The 18,408-nt window shown below is 38.2% G+C and overlaps 3 protein-coding genes across 5 annotated transcripts in view; 1 reads left to right on the top strand and 2 right to left on the bottom strand.

The window, feature by feature from the left end:
* The window catches only part of LOC127938925 (E3 ubiquitin-protein ligase SH3RF1), a 44,539-nt gene extending 42,379 nt beyond the window's left edge, over window positions 1-2,160 (top strand). For both annotated transcript variants that reach the window (XM_052535848.1, XM_052535849.1), the window contains exon 12: window positions 288-2,160. In XM_052535848.1, the coding sequence (XP_052391808.1) occupies window positions 288-456 (169 nt within the window). In that variant the 3' untranslated portion in view covers window positions 457-2,160. The remainder of the gene's footprint in view (window positions 1-287) is intronic.
* LOC127938926 (polymeric immunoglobulin receptor-like) lies at window positions 1,726-5,621 on the bottom strand. Of its 2 annotated transcripts, none has more exons than XM_052535851.1 (7): window positions 5,374-5,621; window positions 4,488-4,793; window positions 3,931-4,263; window positions 3,680-3,766; window positions 3,459-3,536; window positions 3,311-3,375; window positions 1,726-3,217 (listed from the first exon to the last, which is right to left on the bottom strand). In XM_052535851.1, exons 2-7 carry the CDS (start codon window positions 4,765-4,767, stop codon window positions 3,104-3,106), a joined length of 957 nt encoding a protein of 318 aa, XP_052391811.1. In that variant the 5' UTR covers window positions 4,768-4,793; window positions 5,374-5,621; the 3' UTR covers window positions 1,726-3,103. The 2 variants fall into 2 exon arrangements, with proteins under 2 accessions (XP_052391811.1, XP_052391810.1); XM_052535850.1 differs by lacking the exon at window positions 5,374-5,621 and adding an exon at window positions 5,242-5,360.
* Window positions 5,622-7,001: 1,380 nt separating this feature from the next.
* On the bottom strand, window positions 7,002-9,993 carry LOC127938218 (polymeric immunoglobulin receptor-like). Its single transcript, XM_052534684.1, has 5 exons — window positions 9,714-9,993; window positions 9,162-9,488; window positions 8,941-9,033; window positions 7,626-7,702; window positions 7,002-7,292 (listed from the first exon to the last, which is right to left on the bottom strand). The coding sequence occupies exons 1-5, from the start codon at window positions 9,991-9,993 to the stop codon at window positions 7,227-7,229; spliced, it is 843 nt and encodes a 280-aa protein (XP_052390644.1). The 3' UTR covers window positions 7,002-7,226.
* Between the last annotated feature and the right edge of the window lie 8,415 nt (window positions 9,994-18,408).

Below are 18,408 nucleotides of genomic sequence, written 5' to 3' on the forward strand. Positions count from 1 at the left end.
AATAATACTAGGCCTGGGCAATAAATTATATCAAGTCTGAAAAAAGTTGTGTCTATAATGATAATCTCTGGACATTTACTCCGTATGCATTAAAGTTCTGAAAGTGATATCATTCTTCTGTGCCGTTATCATTATAGTTGAGGTGTGGACTCTACTCTAAAACTATATCTTGATCGTTAAAGTTATTGTGTTTAGTGTCCTTATCACCCACAAATCAACATTCAGACTTCATACTTGAGAAAAACCATTGCCTGACTTCTAAACATCACATTTTACCTTTCCTCCAGGTACCGTGTGGTGGTGTCCTACCCTCCCCAAAGCGAAGCAGAGCTGGAGCTCAAGGAGGGAGACATTGTGTTTGTGCACAGAAAACGAGAGGACGGCTGGTTTAAAGGAACGCTACAGAGGAACGGCCGAACTGGAATGTTTCCTGGCAGCTTTGTTGACAGTATCTAATGCACATGGTGTCTAAGAACATAATATTTGGATATTGAATTCTCCTTCACTGAAAATATCACACTGAACTTAATAGTTTGGATTGATAAGTGGCAGAGATCAGTTGAACTGGGCTGCTTATGACTGTTGGCGCAAACTATGAGGGTCATCGGTTGCATGGATTTGACCACAGTCTTATAAAAAACCTCAAAACCAACTCGACCGGGCCTAGTGGTTCAGCATTAGATTAAATACTTTTTCTGAAACACACAGAAGCAACAACGTTTCAGCCATTCGCACTAGGAACCCTATTTCTAGCACAGTAGATGAAGTTAATTTATGCATCTGTGACATTTCAAAGACATTTAATGTGTGCCTTGTACTGTCTCACTTTACTGTATACAAGCGAAACAAAGCTGATAAGAGTCATAACAAGAACGATATATGAATTTTCTTCATCTGAAAAACATTTAACTTATTTTAATTTGGTAGGAATGGAGGGGTTTTTTTTAGAGACAGTTTGTTATGTGAGCTGATTGGTCAAATGCCTGTAAAGCATGAATAATGTCACTGTTAGTCATTTCCTTGAAATAAAATGAAAAATCAATACTAGATGAAGAGCCAAATGAACTCACAAAGGTTGACCATCCATATCTACTTCAGCTTTGAGTCATACGGGCCTGTAGTCTCATGTTCTGATGTTTGTGTGTGTAAACGCTGATATGGCTTTTGTGAAGGTTTGCTGTAGCTACACTGAGCGAAGGAATGAAGGTTAGCATATTGTTATTTTTAAAAGATTACACTCAGACATTTTAATCAGATATTATTAATATTCCTTTGCAGTAACATTTTTGGTAGAAGAAAAACTGTTGAGCAGAACAGAAACAATCACTTCTATTAAAAGCACAGAGACTCTGATATCTTACAGTGGTAATGCCACTATGCTTTTGTGCACATGTGTTTGTTCCCTCTCTGGTTTAGTTTCCTAATGTTGTACCGGTCTGTACATGATACACCACTCACCCTGTGTCTTTGTTTGAGCTATCATACCATAACATTACAAACTACCTGATTTCACATGAGCGAGAGAAAAAAAAGTCTGCTGTACTTTAGTATTTTATGTGATATTTCATGTTTTGTATACTTGAAAATGGTGTTTGCTATGCTTCATATAGTAGATTAAATATTATTATTATTATGAAAGCACAAAAATGGTATTTAATAGATTTTTTATTCCTTTGATATGATTTAAGCCCAGTTAAAACATTGGTTCATTTTGAAAAAAAAATGTTTCCCTCTGTTGTTGTCTTGATGCCTTTACAACTTACAAGATGGCCTTCATTTGTTATATTAGTGAAATTTTCCAAACCTCCTGTTAAAAGGTTTTATTTTGATCCTAGTTCTCTGTTTTTATGATTAATCTTCCGTCATAAACCACATGATGTGTCGTTGCTACATTTCAGGGCTGACACTAGATTTATCCGCCCACATAAGGAGCATTTCACTTCTTGAATCAAGCGTGTTCAGAGTTGATGCTATAAAAAAGATTTTATTTCAGATACTCATCTCAGTCAAGATTTTACTCATGCAAGATTGAGCAATTCAGAAAATGGCATATTAGTCACAGCAGAACAAAATTTGATCCCTTAACATTTAAATTTAAACTCATTAAAGTGTGTGTTAGATGTGAGAGGTATAAAATAAAGAAATAACTTTTATAAAACATGTTTTTGAATACTGGTGTGAGTTGAGTATTGCTTCCAGCATTGTGTTATGTGACGGACAGAAGCTACAGGATATGCAGATAAAAATGGCAGTATCATCACTTCAGACTTGAGTACTCTATCTCTTCTGAATCCACTTATCATTATTGCTCATCTTTGCAGTTTCTTACATTTGAAAAGAAAGTCATTTTCAACAGCTGCCCTCACACAGACATGGACTGACATGCTTCCTTAGAATTCATAAATACATTTTCATCAGTCATGCACTTGCTAATGCAATAAAGTTACACCATCAAATTCCTCATTAGTATTTGTTCAGTCTGTCTATTTTTTAAGTCCGTTATTTGTCAATGCAGTTTACTCAAAAAGTCACGATTTAACAGATGTTGCGACAGGTCTCTTTTTTCATGTTGTGACATACACGTGAGTGAAATGGATTGCCAAAAACAAAAATAATTGCAAATTAAAACATCAGTTGTTTGGATGGATGCAAACCTAAACGAGAGTTTGCAGACTATTGTGAGAAATGGAGTTTATGTGGACAAAATAAGTTTTCATTACATTTTATGAACAAACAAACAAAAAAAAAACTTGGATGAATGGCTCACCATGAAAACAATAATGTTGTGATTTTAAAACTTAAATATGTGAACCACCAAATTCAAAACACAATGTTTGTCGCTTTGTGATAATTTCAGACAAAAGTGCTTGCACATGACTCATGGCACTTTTTTTTTCTGTCAGTGCATGCATTTCTGAAAATAATGACAGGCAACACAACTTCCTCAGTGTGGTCCAGCTTTACAATCATTCTTTATGTGATTTAAAGTCACTTAAAAGTCCTCCTAACAATGAACCAATTTCTTTTCATGAATGTTGATGTTACAGAAAGCTCATAACAAAAGGATATAGCTGTGTCAGTCACTACACTGCTCACTGTTGTTCTAGCGTTTGACACTGATGCTAGCGTACTCTGTGAGCTCTGCTGGCTCACTGTGTGTGTGAGCTGGTGTAGATGCTCTTTTAACATGAACTACAGATGAATACATCACGTCATCCTGGAGAGAGAGAGAAAGGAAAAATGGGCTGACTGCACACACAGCATGACATCAGTGTTACGTAATCAACAGTAACAGAAAGTTTGTTTTCACCTGAATGTCTTGTTCTCTCTTTAGCTCTTCCCCATCAGTGGTCACCTTTTTAGCATTTCTGCTTCCTACAAAATACAACATCACAACATATACATTTAGTTTGTATATAGTTAGCAAAAGTGTGATTATATTATTTCACGTTCTGTACCTCTATATCTCCAGCACATAAACGCCAGTAATGCCAGCAAAAGCACTGAGAAAAACACTCCCAGGAGAATGAAAACAACTGGAGAAACAGAAATGGCTTTACATATGAGTTTTTTTTATGTAGCCTAGTACAAATATGTTTATTAATATTGCATATTAATAATAATAAAAAACACTTGAGAGTAAATGAGAGAAGATTATTTTAACCAAAGCCTGACTTACATTGAGGTGTGTGGCCTCGTGGAATTACTTTAAGTTGTGAAGTAGTGGAGTCTTGTGTTTGTGGTGAAGGTTGATGTGTTGTTTTTTCTGTTCAGAATCCAATAAGTGTAAGTGATAATATAACACAAAAAAGCATGTCATCTACAAGTCCATATCATTCTTCTAAATATTTTCGATTCTTCGTAAAAAAAAAAAAAAAAAAAAGAATAGCAATGGTTCTCTGACAACAGAAATAAACAGAAGAACTCTACCTTCAGGATGAAGTACATAAAGTCTGACAAAGACTGTTTGCTGAGACGAGACAAAACACTGATAGTCCCCTCGGTCCTCTGTGGTCAGTGCTGATATCTGTAGAGAAAGATTTCCTGGAGTGTTTGGATCGAACAGTTTGACTCTATTCTTGTAATTCTCAATCTCTTCATTTGGGTAAATTTCCTTATATTGATTTTCTTTGTAATATTTCCACTGTAAGTGTTCAGGTTTAGCCAGTAGTTCAGTGCAGGAACAGGGCAGAACCACAGACGCTCCTGAATATCCAGTCACTTCAACTGTTACTGTCCTGCTCTTATCAACCAAATCACACCCTGAAAATGCACAAATTATATTAATATTATATTATATTTCAGTTTAAATTAAAGTAAAAATATATAGTATATATTCAGTGTAACATATATACTGTAGATTTCATATGTAAATATAGTTGCAACCAAAAAAGGCCTGCATTGTAGTAAGCACAAGACAAACTCAAAGGTCAGTGGAATTGAAATTTTGAGATATTATGTGTCACCTGCTCCAAATTTTCACTTACCTTTAACATTTAAGTTAACAAATGTAAAAGTATTTGGTTCGGTCATACATTTATAGTAGCCCTGGTCATTCTTTCTGAGGTCAGAAATGAGAAGAGACAGATTTGTTGGAGAAAGTTTATCAAACAGCACACGTCTGCCTCTGTATTTCTCATCTTGAAATACTTGAAACCATTGATTTCCCTGCTGATAGTCCCAGGTGAAGTTCCTGACAGTCGTCTGAGGGTCAGCACAGGAGCAGGGCAGAACAACTGATCCACCGCTGTATGCTGTTATTACCATTTTCTGCTTCACATCTACAATACAGCCTGCAAACAAAAGAGGTTATCCAGAGCATTACAAAGAGCTTTAATTAAATGTATAATAGAATGTATAAATACAGTCTGTATGCACTACTTTACAAAAGAGAAAGCTGTCTTCCTGATTTATTCTAAAATAACCAAGATTTACATTTCATTTTTTGTCATTTCCCCAAAGAGCATTTCGGTTGAAACATTTTGAAATTGAAAAATCAATTCAAAGAACTGCAGGCACGAAAAGATTGTTCTTAGGAAAAAAAATACAAATTAAAATTTTACATTTTCTTTTACCATCATAAAGGTTCAATGCTTAATTTCTTTTTAAATTGTTTTAACAGTTTAAATTTTAGGTGTTTTTTATTTTTAAATTGTTGTTTTCAAGAATTACAGACACAGTCTTCCTATCTCACGTTGATTCCTTCCAAAAATAAATCAAGAAATAACAATCTGAACTCACCTGTACTGAAATGAAACATAAAAATGACAAGATATAAGTGGTCCTTCATGGTTCTCATTTACTAATGACACAACTCTATTTTATTGTGGCAGTAGACACGGTCTTAATACTTTGGTTCCTGTAAGCACTTACTTTTCAGAAACTCCAACTTCCCTTTTCATTTCTTTGCATGGTCCATCTCTGTATTTTTTCTGTTTAAGCAATATTTGTATAGTTCACTCACTGACTCTGCTCTTCAACTGTGATTCTTCTTTAAAGCCTGTTTCATATATTCAACTCCAGGACTGTCTTAGTGAATTGGCATCAGATATTCTTTGAATAAAGCAAGAAATGAGTAAATCAAAACATCCAATTTTATTGATTTAGACACATTAAGATGATACACAGGAACTGCATTAGCACTTAGTCAACATTTCTGTTGCTTAAGTTCAAATGACACAATATTCTAGAAACGGAACTAAATCGACTATGATGTAGTTCAGTTTTCTGATAATAATAATGAAAAAATCAACTCCGCAAACAATGAACAAAAATAAATCATGTGAGTTGAATCAAGTTAACATTTAAACCCTGTATTTTATTGTAAGAATGCGCCATGCCTCTTTTTTGTCCTGTCCTTCCCTTTTCTGTTTGAACACTAATCATCATCACCCCATTAAACCCACAAATGTGGTAAAGTCAGCCTCGAGATGTTCTGTCATAACAGTGCTGTCTATGATTGATAGTCTCTGGCCACAAAACCCTTTCTGCTGCCAAATCATAGTCACAAATATAGTTTTTGTTAGTTTATTATTATTATTTGACATTTTAATGGTAGAAGACAGCTGGAGATACAGCAGAGATTAATAAACTTAAATGATCCTTTAACTAGTTAAACGTTACATATTATATTTAGTTATATTTGTGTAAAAAGTCATGAAAGAAGCTAAACACCAGAAAACAGGAGCACATTCAGTAGTTCTTCATCTTTAGATATACTTCATCAGCACAGTGTCATTTACACATGAAACCATAGCCACCTTCACACACACACAAATGCTTCCTTAGAACGGATAAATCTATTTATATCAGTCCCTCACATGACCACACAATGAAGTTTCACCACCAACCCTATAACTCAGTTTATTAAAGCTAATTAATTCTGTCTGGCTGTTACTCGTTCCCATTAAACAAACTAATCTTAATTCATTGTCGCACACTCGTTATATTCCTTTTATATTACACACCGGAAAATCTTACTACATTAATTATACTCAAATATTTAAGTTTTGAGTAAATATAAAATCCATGCACATTTTGAATATTTTTATGAACAAAAAGATGTAGGAACAGGAGAAGATTCATAAATTTGAAAATGTAACTATAATCATGATTTAAAGTTTCCATTTGTAGCCACTAGTCAAAACAATTTGATTTTTATTAAGCTGAAGTACTTACTGTATGTACTACAAAACTGGCTCAATGGTTTGATGAAAACACACACAATAGTGACAGAGACAGAAAAACATCCATGTCCCTCTATTCTTGTTGACACTCATTTCAATTCTCACCCAATAGTCCATTTAACAGCAGGTATTTATATCTTTTTTTTTTATTTACATGACAATGATTATGACTTTTTGCTTTTTTTTTTTTGCCAGAAAGCAGGACATTATAAGACTTTTAGCATAATACTTTTGCTTCAAACAATTATCAGTCATGTAACATAAAAGACATGGCTGTTTAAATAAGTCACTCAAAAAAGCTAAATTACAGATTCAATATATTCTGCATAAAGTTACTGTATAGACAATAATTATTTTTCATGATTCAGTGGTTACCACTTTGAATCAGGCGGCTTTTTTTTACAAGTATATTCTCAAAATGCAATGATAATAAGCTCCAGTCTAAACAATGTGTATATGAATTCTGAGGTTTAAAATGAACAAATCCTGTTTTCATGATTTTTAGCGAGGGTACTGACATGCCCGGGGATCTCTACTGGGTCATTCTGTGCATGAGCTGGTGTAGATGGTTTCAACATAAACTACATCAGAGCATGGCACTTCCTCCTGGAGAAAGAGCAAAGAGATTGTGCTTACACCTCAACTGCACATTGTATGTAACCATATACTGTATCAAACAATATCTCAGCCGGTTATATTTAAGCTAAAATAAAACCAGCTTATCCAGAGCTCTATAACAACTTATTTAACATCTATGTCATCATATAAAAAAATGCTTGTAATATCTCCAACATTCATTTACACAAATATTTTAGTTTTTGTTTACTGAATCAGAAAGAAGGAACAAACAAGGGTTTTTAAAACTACAATTAATGCTAAAATTAAAATTTTGCTAGGATGACATTGTCTTTTACAATATAAGAAAGTGAGTTTGTGTACCTCTCCACATCTAGAAGATAATGCCAGAAATGCCAGTAACAGTATTACAGAAAACACAGCCACTAAAATGAAAACATCTGTGGAGAAACACACAGGGTAATTGTCATATCATGTTCATAGGGAAAAACATAGTAAAACTCACTAAATAACCTCTTGAGACCCTGTGGCCTCATATGAGGACATTATATTTTAGTGAATTTCTCTGAGTCTGTTCATGCCACAGTTTTAGATCTGGATGTCCTGTACAGAGCACATTCAGGGCTTTTCAGAGATACCAAATGATTGGATGTTTCACATGACCACTCCCTCTCCTTGGTCATCAAAATGTCTGAAATTAATTTAGTGACACTCTTATAGAAATATGATAATATTTCTATAATATATTGTAGTTATCATTTAAATCTGTCTAATTTTTAAATTCTGTGTCATAAATCAACATCTCAAAAATATGTTATGGGGTTTCAAATCAAAATATGACTTTCTGTTACTAAACAGGACATTGATTTCATACATGTCCTCAGATGAGGACACCGGGACTAAACGCATGCTTATTACGCATTTTTGGAGACATAACAAATGAATAGAGAAAGAAATTATATTTCAATATTCTATGAAATATTATATATTATTATGAAAATCTTGTCAATTATTACTCCCATTATTACACTTCTTTTTTCATTACATGTTGCCCCAAAAACACATTAATATGCAAATTAGATTTATTTATAGATACATTGTATATAATGAGAAAACCCATTAATTGTAATTTAACACACATTTTGCAGAAAGAAAAATAGTATATTGAATCATTATGTTATACCATAGTTGAGAATGATCTTTATACAAAGTTTGGTTAAAAAAAATAAAATAAAAAATCTTGAACATTAAAAATGTATTCGTGATTTAAAAAAATTGTTTTTGCCTATGCATTTCCATTCATGTCTTTTCCTTTTTTTTTAAAGACATTAAGTCCCGATGTCCTATACGGAGGACATAACATAACTTATGAATGAAATGCATGAATGCAGAGCACAAGGCTGCACTGGAAAATCCTGTGTGCGATGCATGACATGCAATTTGCATCTGTGCTTGCAAAGTGAATGAAACTGCTTTGCATCATTTCACATTATGATAGACCCACTGTCCTCACATGAGGACATATTTTTCTGCGAAAACTACTTCCTGTACAAAAACAAATTTTAGGTATTATACTTATTAGGTCCTACATATCCCAAATAGCAAGAACAATTCTAAAATGCACAACAGGCAATCTATAGGGTCTCAGGATGAAAAGCAAACCAAGTTTATGACTTACATTGTGGTGTGTGCTGTGTTTGTCGTGGTGGTGAAGGTTCTTGTGTTTGGTGAGAGAGCTGATGTGTTGATACACTGATTGTACTTGTTTTCTCTGTTCAGAAGCCAATAAGTGTAAGTCATAATATAACGCTGGAATAGTCAAACATGCTGTATCATCAAGAGTATCAGAAACAAACTTTACAGTAATGATGACAACAAAAATAAAGAGAAGAAAACTACCTTCATCATGAAGTACATAAAGTCTGACAAAGACTGTTTGCTGAGACGAGACAAAACACTGATAGTACCCTCGGTCCTCTGTGGTCAGTGCTGATATCTGTAGAGAAAGATTTCCTGGAGTGTTTGGATCGAACAGTTTGACTCTGTTCTTGTAATTCTCAATCTCTTCATTTGGGTAAATTTCCTTATATTGATTTTCTTTGTAATATTTCCACTGTATGTGTTCAGGTTTAGCCAGTAGTTCAGTGCAGGAACAGGGCAGAACCACAGACCCTCCTGAATATCCAATCACTTCAACTGTCCTCATGTTATCAACCAAATCACACCCTGAAAACATTATACAAATTATCTTTATATTATATTTCAGTTTAAATATAAGTAAAAAAAAAAAAAATCCAAGAATGATTTCAGTGTAACATATATAGATTTCATATGTAAATATAGTTTCAACCAAAAAAGGCCTGCATTGTAGTAAGCACAAGAGAAACTCACAGGTCAGTAGAAGTGACATTTTAAGATATTATGTGTCACCTGCTCCAAATTTTCACTTACCTTTAACATTTAATTTAACCTGTGTGTAGATCATTGGTTCGGTCATACATCTATAGTAGCCCTGGTCATTCTTTCTGAGGTCAGAAATGAGAAGAGACAGATTTTTTGGAGAAAGTTTATCAAACAGCACACGTCTGCCGCTGTATTTCTCATCTTGAAATACTTGAAACCATATATTTCCCTGCTGATAGTCCCAGGTGAATGTCCTGACAGTCGTCTGAGGGTCAGCACAGGAGCAGGGCAGAACAACTGATCCACCGCTGTATGCTGTTATTACCATTGTCTGACCCACATCTGAAACAATACAGCCTGCAAACAAAAGAGGTTATCCAGAGCATTACAATGAGCTTTACTGGAATATATAATAACCAGAAAAATAAAAGCTCAAAAGATCCCTTCAGGGGTCCAAGCATCATTTAAACTTTAATAGTATTAAATGAACAACACAATGTCACTCAAATTATTCGTAAGGTATTCTTAAGGCATTAAAATAAATGCAAAATGTATTATAAAAAGAAAAAAAAAACATAATATGTTGTATCATCTCATGATTAATAATAACAGTTATTATAGTTGTTATAATATTAACTTATTTGTGCTTTTTTTTTAGAGTATGATGATTTATAACACACAATGGATTATATTTCCCATAGTTATAATGTATTATACACTGAACAAAATTATAAACGCAACACTTTTGTTCACAAGTCTGTCAAACTCTGTGTTAGTGACAGAGTATGTGAGTGGAGGGGAGCGTCAACAATTTCTGCTCCATGCTCTGAGCATGTAATTATCACTCCGCTCCAGCTCCACTCCGGGTTTACAATTTCCCGCTCCACACCGCTCTGTGTCTAAAGTCTTTCAATATGTTTGAAACAGCACAGTTCTGTTCATAACATATATATATAATACACACACACACACACATTGCGTGTGAATAAGTGTTGTAGAAAATATTCAGTATCTAGAAGAATCAAACATCCTTGAGAACTTTAACTTTCCGCTCATGTTCATTGCCATCATCATAGCTTCACTTTCTTTCTGATTTAAGCGATCCTACTCCATCAAGCCAGCTAAATATGTTTAACGTGTGAATTCTTGCTAAATATTACATGCCGTTGACATGAATTGTGATGGAGTGGTGGTGGAGCAAAAACCAGTCAGTATCTGGTGTCACCACCATTTGCCTCACGCAGTGGAACACATATCCTTCACATAGAGTTGATCAGGTTGTTGATTGTGACCTGTGGAATGTTGATCCACTTCTCTTCCACGGCTGTGTGAAGTTGCTGGATATTGGCAGGAACTGTAACACATTGTCCTATACGCCAATCCAGAGCATCCCAAACATGCTCAATGGGTGCGTTGACATCAGCAAAGCGCTCACCCACAAAATGCCATACACGCTGTCTGCCATCTGCCCTGTACAGTGAAAACCTGGATTTATCCGTGAAGAGAACACCTCTCCAAAGTGCCATTGAATGTGTGCATTTGTTAACTCAAGTCGGATACGATGATGAACTGCAGTCAGGTCGAGACCCTGATGAGGATGACGAGCATGCAGATGAGCTTCTCTGAGATGGTTTCAGAAAGTTTGTACAGAAATTATTTGGTTAAGCAAAGCGATTGTTGGAGCAGCTGTCCCGGTGGCTGGTCTCAGACAATCTTGGAGGTGAAGATGCTGGATGTGGAGGTTCTGGGCTGGTGTGGTTAAATGTGGTCTGCGGTTCTGAGGTGCTGCCAAATTCTCTGAAATGTCTTTGTGGCTTATGGTAGAGAAATTAACATTTGATTCACAGGCAACAGCTCTGGTGGACATTCCTGCAGTCAGTATGCCAGTTGCACGCTCCTTCAAAACTTGCAACATCTGTGGCATTGTGCTGTATGTATGATAAAACTCCATCCATCCATCCATCATCTTCCGCTTATCCGGGGCCGGGTCACGGGGGCAACAGTCTAAGCAGAGACGCCCAGACTTCCCTCTCCCTAGCCACTTCTTCCAGCTCTTCCGGGGGGACCCCGAGGCGTTCCCAGGCCAGTGAGACATGCCTGGAACACCTCCCTGGGAAGGCGTCCAGGAGGCATCCGAAATAGATGCCCGAGCCACCTCAGCTGGCTCCTCTCGATGTGGAGGAGCAACGGCTCTACTCTGAGCTCCTCCCGAGTGACCGAGCTTCTCACCCTATCTCTAAGGGAGCGCCCAGCCACCCGACGGAGAAAGCTCATTTCGGCTGCCTGTATCCGGGATCTTGTCCTTTCGGTCATGACCCACAGCTCATGACCATAGGTGAGAGTAGGAACGTAGATTGACCAGTAAATCGAGAGCTTTGCCTTACAGCTCAGCTCCTTCTTCACCACGACAGACCGGTACAGCGACCGCATTACTGCAGAAGCTGCACCGATCCGTCTGTCAATCTCACGTTCCATCCTTCCCTCACTCGTGAACAAGACTCCAAGATACCTGAACTCCTCCACTTGAGGCAGGAACTCTCCACCAACCTGAAGTGGGCAATCCACCCTTTCACGACTGAGAACCATGGCCTCGGACTTGGAGGTGCTGATTCTCATTCCAGCCGATTCACACTCGGCTGCAAACCGTCCCAATGCACACTGAAGGTCCTGGTCTGAGGATGCCAACACGACAACATCATCCGCAAAAAGCAGCGACGAAATCGTATGGTCCCCAAACCGGACACTCTCCGGCCCTTGGCTGCGCCTAGAAATTCTGTCCATAAAAATTATGAACAGAACCGGTGACAAAGGGCAGCCCTGCCGGAGTTATGATAAAACTATTTTTTATTATTTTTTAAGGCACACCTGTGCAATAATCATGCTGTCTAATCAGCATCTTGATATGCCACACCTGTGAAGTGGATGGATGGATATCTCGGGCAAAGGAGAAGTGCTCACTAACACAGACTTAGACAGATTAGTGAAAAATATTTGAGAGAAATAGGCCTTTTGTGTGCAGGTTTCAAAACATGTTGAGTGTGTAATTTTGTTCAGTATATGTTTCATATCTTGCAATTGTTAACTTGTTAATTTACTTAAAGCAGACAAAGACCACTTATAAATAATAACGACAACAAAATAAAAAATAAAAAACAACATTTCAATATCCATCGTGGCACCAAGTCAATACACAATATAAAAAACTTCAACAGGTTATAAATGTGCCTGAGCTTGTATCACTAAAGAAGGCATGCGGTTCTATTAAAGGCTACTTAGATGGTATAATCACGTTTAGTGCAAGTTTAAGAGCAACAAAAACTTTAGAAATTACTAACATTAGAAAGATATACAGTTATATCAAAGCACTGACATGGATCAGTTTTGAAAATAAAGTTAGATTTTCTATTAATGTCTGCAATCACACAGAACAAACTCTGTTAAACATATACTCTAGCAACACTTCAGAAACTGCATAGTAAGAGTCTAGCAACCTCCCAAAATATCCTAGCTAATAACCATTTAGCAACACTTTAGCAAACATCTAGACGTCTAACTGACCTAAAAATTTAAGTTTTTTAAACGAGACTTTAAGACAAGCCAGTATAAATTTGACCATAAATTTAAATCTAGTTATTACAGTTTTTCTTACATGTTTTTTTCCAACTGCTTAACAACATTTTCAAAACTTTACACAAAATCCAAGAATTGCATCACATAAACATCTATATAGCAAACATTGGCAAACACCTTTGCCACAATATTAATTCTGTGTTTTGCAAAAAGTGTTTTATTAAATTGAAACAAATTGAGTCAAAGGCAGAAAATTTGTGTATGGTTTTGCAGATTTGGAGAGTGCTTCTGCTGTTTGAGTTTCAGCTTCCAGAAACTATGTGACAAGCAAAGATTTTGTAAGCAAGCAGTTGAAAAAAAAACTGTAAATGCTTAACACAATTCAAATTACAGAATTGTTATTTGCCCAGTGAACACTGAGATTAATAACACTGTAACGATGCAAAAAAAAGGATTTGTTATTGATTGCTGATTTCTTTAATGTTACTGTGCCTGGAGGTGCTACTAAGCAGGTGGTTAAGGATGTGCTGTATGAGGAGTTAGTGACTAGAGGTATTTTGCCTGATGATTCACCGCCTGATGTGTCAAGGGAGGATGTAGCAGCAGGAGAGGCATCTGCTTCTAGTCCATATCTCGCCAGTGAATACCGACTAGATCCGATGATCGAGGTTAAGTTAAAAGAGCTTGACTTGGAATTAAAAAAACAAGAACATGACATTAAAGTAGTGCAACTCCGTACTGTCGAAGTCGAGGCAGATCGGGATATTAGGCTTAAAACACTTGAGATTGAAGCTGAGAATTTGCGGAGGAAGTCTGTTCAGCCTGTTCCCCTTCCACGTGCGAGAGCTCCCTCTTCCCCAGCATTTGGTGTTGCCCAGTTACAATCTAGTACCGTTAACTATGATTCAGTGTGTGATACCCAGTCAAACTTTGATGTTGCAAAGTATATAAAACTCATACCACCTTTTAGAGAAGCTGAAGTAGACTCCTACTTCATCACTTTTGAACGCATTGCCATAAAGTTAGGGTGGCCGAAGGAGATGTGGGGTCTCCTCCTGCAATGTAATTTTGTAGGTAAGGCACAGGAGGTCTGTTCTTCACTTCCGATTGAACAGTCTCTTGATTATGAGATGGTCAAAGCAGCAGTATTAAGAGCATATGAGTTGGTTCCTGAAGCCTACCGGCAGCGCTTCCGGAACTTATTGAAATCAGCCAAACAAACATATGTAGAGTTTGTGCGGGAGAAAAAAACACTTTTTGAAAAGTGGTGCCTCGCCAGTAAGGTGACGAGTTTTGAACAGTTGCAGGAACTTATTCTATTGGAAGAATTAAAGTATTGTGCTCCTGAAGCTCTAGTTGTTCATTTAAATGAACAAAAAGTGGGCACACTCTCTGAGGCAGCTGTGGTTGCAGATGAATTTGTGCTTACCCATAAGACAGTGTTCCCAGTTTCACGGCAGTCCAAACATCAGTATTTGAACTTTGAGCAATCGGGGAAGGAAACTTCAAATGTTCAAAGGGAAGGGGCAGACAAGGGTCGTAAGGCTGATGTAAGGCGCTTCGGTAGTAAACGTGTATGTTTCTATTGTTTGGATTCAGGGCACCTGATTTCTGATTGTAAAGCGTGGAAGCAGAAGTATGCTGCTGGGAAATCTAAAAGTGTGACGTTTGCTCAGACTGTTTCAACTCCTGAAAGCTGTTCCATGCCAGTTAAGAGTACTGGGTACGAACCCTTTCTCCTTAATGGTTCTGTTTCATTTTGTGCTGACTCTCTGGGTAAGCCTATCTCCATTCTAAGGGACACTGGTTCAACCCAGTCATTCATTCTAGCTGATGCATTGCCATTCTCACCAGAAACGTACTCCGGTATGGATGTGTTGGTCCGGGGAATTGAATTGGGATGTGTTAGGGTGCCATTGCATAGGGTTTATCTAAAGTCTGATTTGGTTACAGGTACAGTTCCTCTTGGTGTGCGAACTGAGCTGCCTGTGGATGGTGTGAGCCTTATTTTGGGGAATGACTTGGCGGGTGGTAAGGTTTTTCCATCCCCGGTTGTTGTAGATAAGCCGAGCATTGAGCATGATATTGCTGCTCATTTCCCTTCGGTTTTCCCTTCTTGTGCTGTAACTCGTGCACAGGCTCAAAAGTGGGAAGAGACCGTGAACCTTGCTGACTCGTTCCTGAGTCCAGCAAAAGATTCTCTTGAATGTACCCTATATATTAAACCTCCAGCCTCCTCTACTGATCCTGAAAACTCTAACTCAGAAGCAGTAGATCTGAAATTTGACAAAGATCATCTAATTGCTGCCCAAAAATCTGACCCATCTCTAGAACCCTGTGTTGAGGCAGCTGTTCCGTTGGCTGATTCGTGCAGTACTAGAATAGCTTTCTTCTGGGAAAATGGTGTTTTAATGCGTCGTTGGAGGCCACGGGAAGTTGATGATGCTTTAGCTGTCTATCAAATAGTCTTACCCTCTGATTATCGTCCTCAAGTATTGCAGCTAGCCCATGAGCATCCCCTTTCTGGCCACCTTGGGGTTAATAAAACCTATAAACGCATTTCCAGGTATTTCTTCTGGCCTGGATTGAAATCTAGTGTGTCCAGATTCTGCAAGTGCTGCCATGTTTGCCAAATGGCGGGTAAGCCGAATCAGACCATTCCATCTGCTCCACTACATCCAATTCCAGTGGTGGGAGAGCCCTTTGAGCGTTTGATTTTGGATTGCGTTGGGCCACTTCCAAAATCCAAATCGGGACACCAATATGTTTTAACCCTAATGTGTGCTGCAACTCGGTTCCCAGAAGCCGTGCCACTCCGTACTCTTAAAGCCCAGGCCATTGTGAAGGAAATAGTTAAGTTCTGTTCAACATTTGGACTGCCTAAAGTTATCCAAACAGATCGTGGTACCAACTTCACTTCCAAGGTGTTCTCTCAAGTTTTACAACAGTTAGGAGTTGATCATCAGCTCTCCAGTGCATACCATCCAGAGTCACAGGGGGCGCTAGAGCGCTTTCACCAAACCCTCAAAACAATGCTACGTGCGTATTGTATAAGTACTAATAGAGACTGGGCTGAAGGTCTGCCATTATTAACGTTTGCAATCAGGGAAACTGTACAGGAGTCATTGGGTTTTAGTCCTGCAGAGCTGGTGTTCGGGCACACTGTCCGGGGGCCCTTAAAACTGCTGAGAGAGCAGTTGTTGTCCAAACATCCTGAGTCTAGAAACATTTTGGACTACGTGAGTGCTTTCCGTGAACGTCTCCATAAAGCTTGTGAGGTGGCAAAGGCTCATTTGGTGACCGCACAGTACAAGATGAAGTTGCGTTATGACAAAACCAGTGTAAAACGTATCTTCCAACCTGGTGATTTAGTTTTAGTTTTGCTTCCTGTTCCAGGCTCAGCGCTGCATGCTAAGTTTACAGGTCCTTATGCCATTGATAAGAGACTTTCTGACACAGATTATGTGATCTCGACTCCAGATCGTAGGAGAAAGAGTAGAGTGTGTCATCTGAACATGTTAAAGGCTTATGTCACAAAAGAAACCTCCAAAGCTTGTGTTGACACTGTTACATCTGTAGTTGCCGCTACTGTGCTGTCTGCAGCATATTCTCCTGTGGAGGATAACCTGATTGTACATGAAGACCGAATGTCCTGTACACGTCTAGACAATTCAGCGGTCCTGAATGACTTGGATGCATATCTTGCTCATTTGCCAAATGACCAGCGAACAGATATCATTGAGTTAATGAGTAGATACCCTACCCTGTTCTCCGATATCCCCAGCCAGACTACCGTCCTCATGCATGATATTGATGTAGGTAGCTCTGCTCCTATAAAACAACACCCCTACCGTGTAAACCCTCATAAACGTGAGATAATGAAGTCAGAAGTTGAATACCTACTGCAACAAGGTTTTGCTAAGCCTAGCCAGAGCCCCTGGAGTTCCCCATGCTTGCTCGTTCCAAAGTCTAACTTAACCCATCGCTTTTGTACTGACTACCGCAAAGTGAATAGTATCACCAAGCCTGACTCTTTTCCTCTTCCCCGAATAGAGGATTGTGTTGATCGAGTCGGTTCTGCACGTTACGTCACCAAGATAGATCTCCTAAAAGGCTACTGGCAGGTGCCCCTCACACCGCGGGCCTCAGAAATATCCGCTTTCGTTACCCCTGACAACTTTCTGCAGTACTCTGTTATGGCTTTCGGGATGCGAAATGCACCTGTGACCTTCCAGCGCTTAATGCAACAGGTACTGTTGGGAGTAACCAATTGCGAGGCCTACTTGGATGATGTGGTGGTCTATTCTGCTAGTTGGGAGGAACATCTGAATAGTCTAAATCAAGTTTTCTGTAGGTTATCTGGGGCATCTTTGACCTTGAACTTGACTAAGTGCGAGTTTGGTAAGGCCGTAGTTACTTACCTTTGGTAAGAAGGTTGGCCAAGGGCAGGTGAGGCCAATTGAAGAAAAGGTTGCTGCCATACTTAATTTCCCCACTCCTACTAACAAAAGAGAATTGAGAAGATTTTTAGGTATGGCTGGTTACTACAGGGGGTTCTGTAAAAACTTTGCTTCTGTGGTTGCTCCGTTGACAGATCTACTTAGTACCTCTAGGAAATTTGTGTGGAGTCCAACATGTAACTGTGCTTTCAGTGCTGTTAAAGACTTGTTGTGCCATGCCCCCGTTCTTTCTGCTCCAAATTTTGGGTTGCCCTTCAAATTGCAGGTGGATGCTAGTTCCTCTGGGGCAGGGGCTGTACTACTGCAAGAAGATCTAACTGGTGTAGAACATCCTGTGAGTTATTTCTCCAAGAAATTTACCAAGTGTCAAAAACAGTACAGTACAATTGAGAAAGAGGCCTTGGCCTTACTGTCAGCGTTGCAGCACTTTGAAGTCTACCTGGGGGGTAGTTGTACTCCAGTGGTAGTTTACACCGATCATAATCCACTAGTATTCCTGGGGAGAATGTGTAACTCGAATCAGCGACTGATGTGGTGGTCCTTGATCATCCAGGAATATAACCTCGAGATTCAACACCGAAAAGGTACAGAGAATGTTGTAGCTGATGCACTGTCTAGGGTGTATCATTTAGATGAGTAAATTGTTGATTGTGTGTTGTTAAACCTTAATTCATGAGTTTACAAATGTTTATGGGATACTATTTGTAACTTAT

Source organism: Carassius gibelio, chromosome A20 (genome assembly GCF_023724105.1).
Source record: "Carassius gibelio isolate Cgi1373 ecotype wild population from Czech Republic chromosome A20, carGib1.2-hapl.c, whole genome shotgun sequence".
NCBI classification, from domain to species: Eukaryota; Metazoa; Chordata; class Actinopteri; order Cypriniformes; family Cyprinidae; genus Carassius; species Carassius gibelio.

Coding starts and splice junctions, on each gene's coding strand:
- LOC127938926 (XM_052535850.1), bottom strand. CDS start 5,299: ATGAGAACCATGAAGGACCACTTATATCTTGTCATTTTTATGTTTCAT. Junction 3,767..3,930: donor TTATGTACTTCATCCTGAAG/GTAGAGTTCTTC, acceptor GATTCTGAACAG/AAAAAACAACACATCAACCT. Junction 3,537..3,679: donor ACGAGGCCACACACCTCAAT/GTAAGTCAGGCT, acceptor CTGTTTCTCCAG/TTGTTTTCATTCTCCTGGGA.
- LOC127938218 (XM_052534684.1), bottom strand. CDS start 9,993: ATGGTAATAACAGCATACAGCGGTGGATCAGTTGTTCTGCCCTGCTCC. Junction 9,034..9,161: donor TTATGTACTTCATGATGAAG/GTAGTTTTCTTC, acceptor GCTTCTGAACAG/AGAAAACAAGTACAATCAGT. Junction 7,293..7,625: donor TATCTTCTAGATGTGGAGAG/GTACACAAACTC, acceptor CTCTTTCTCCAG/GAGGAAGTGCCATGCTCTGA.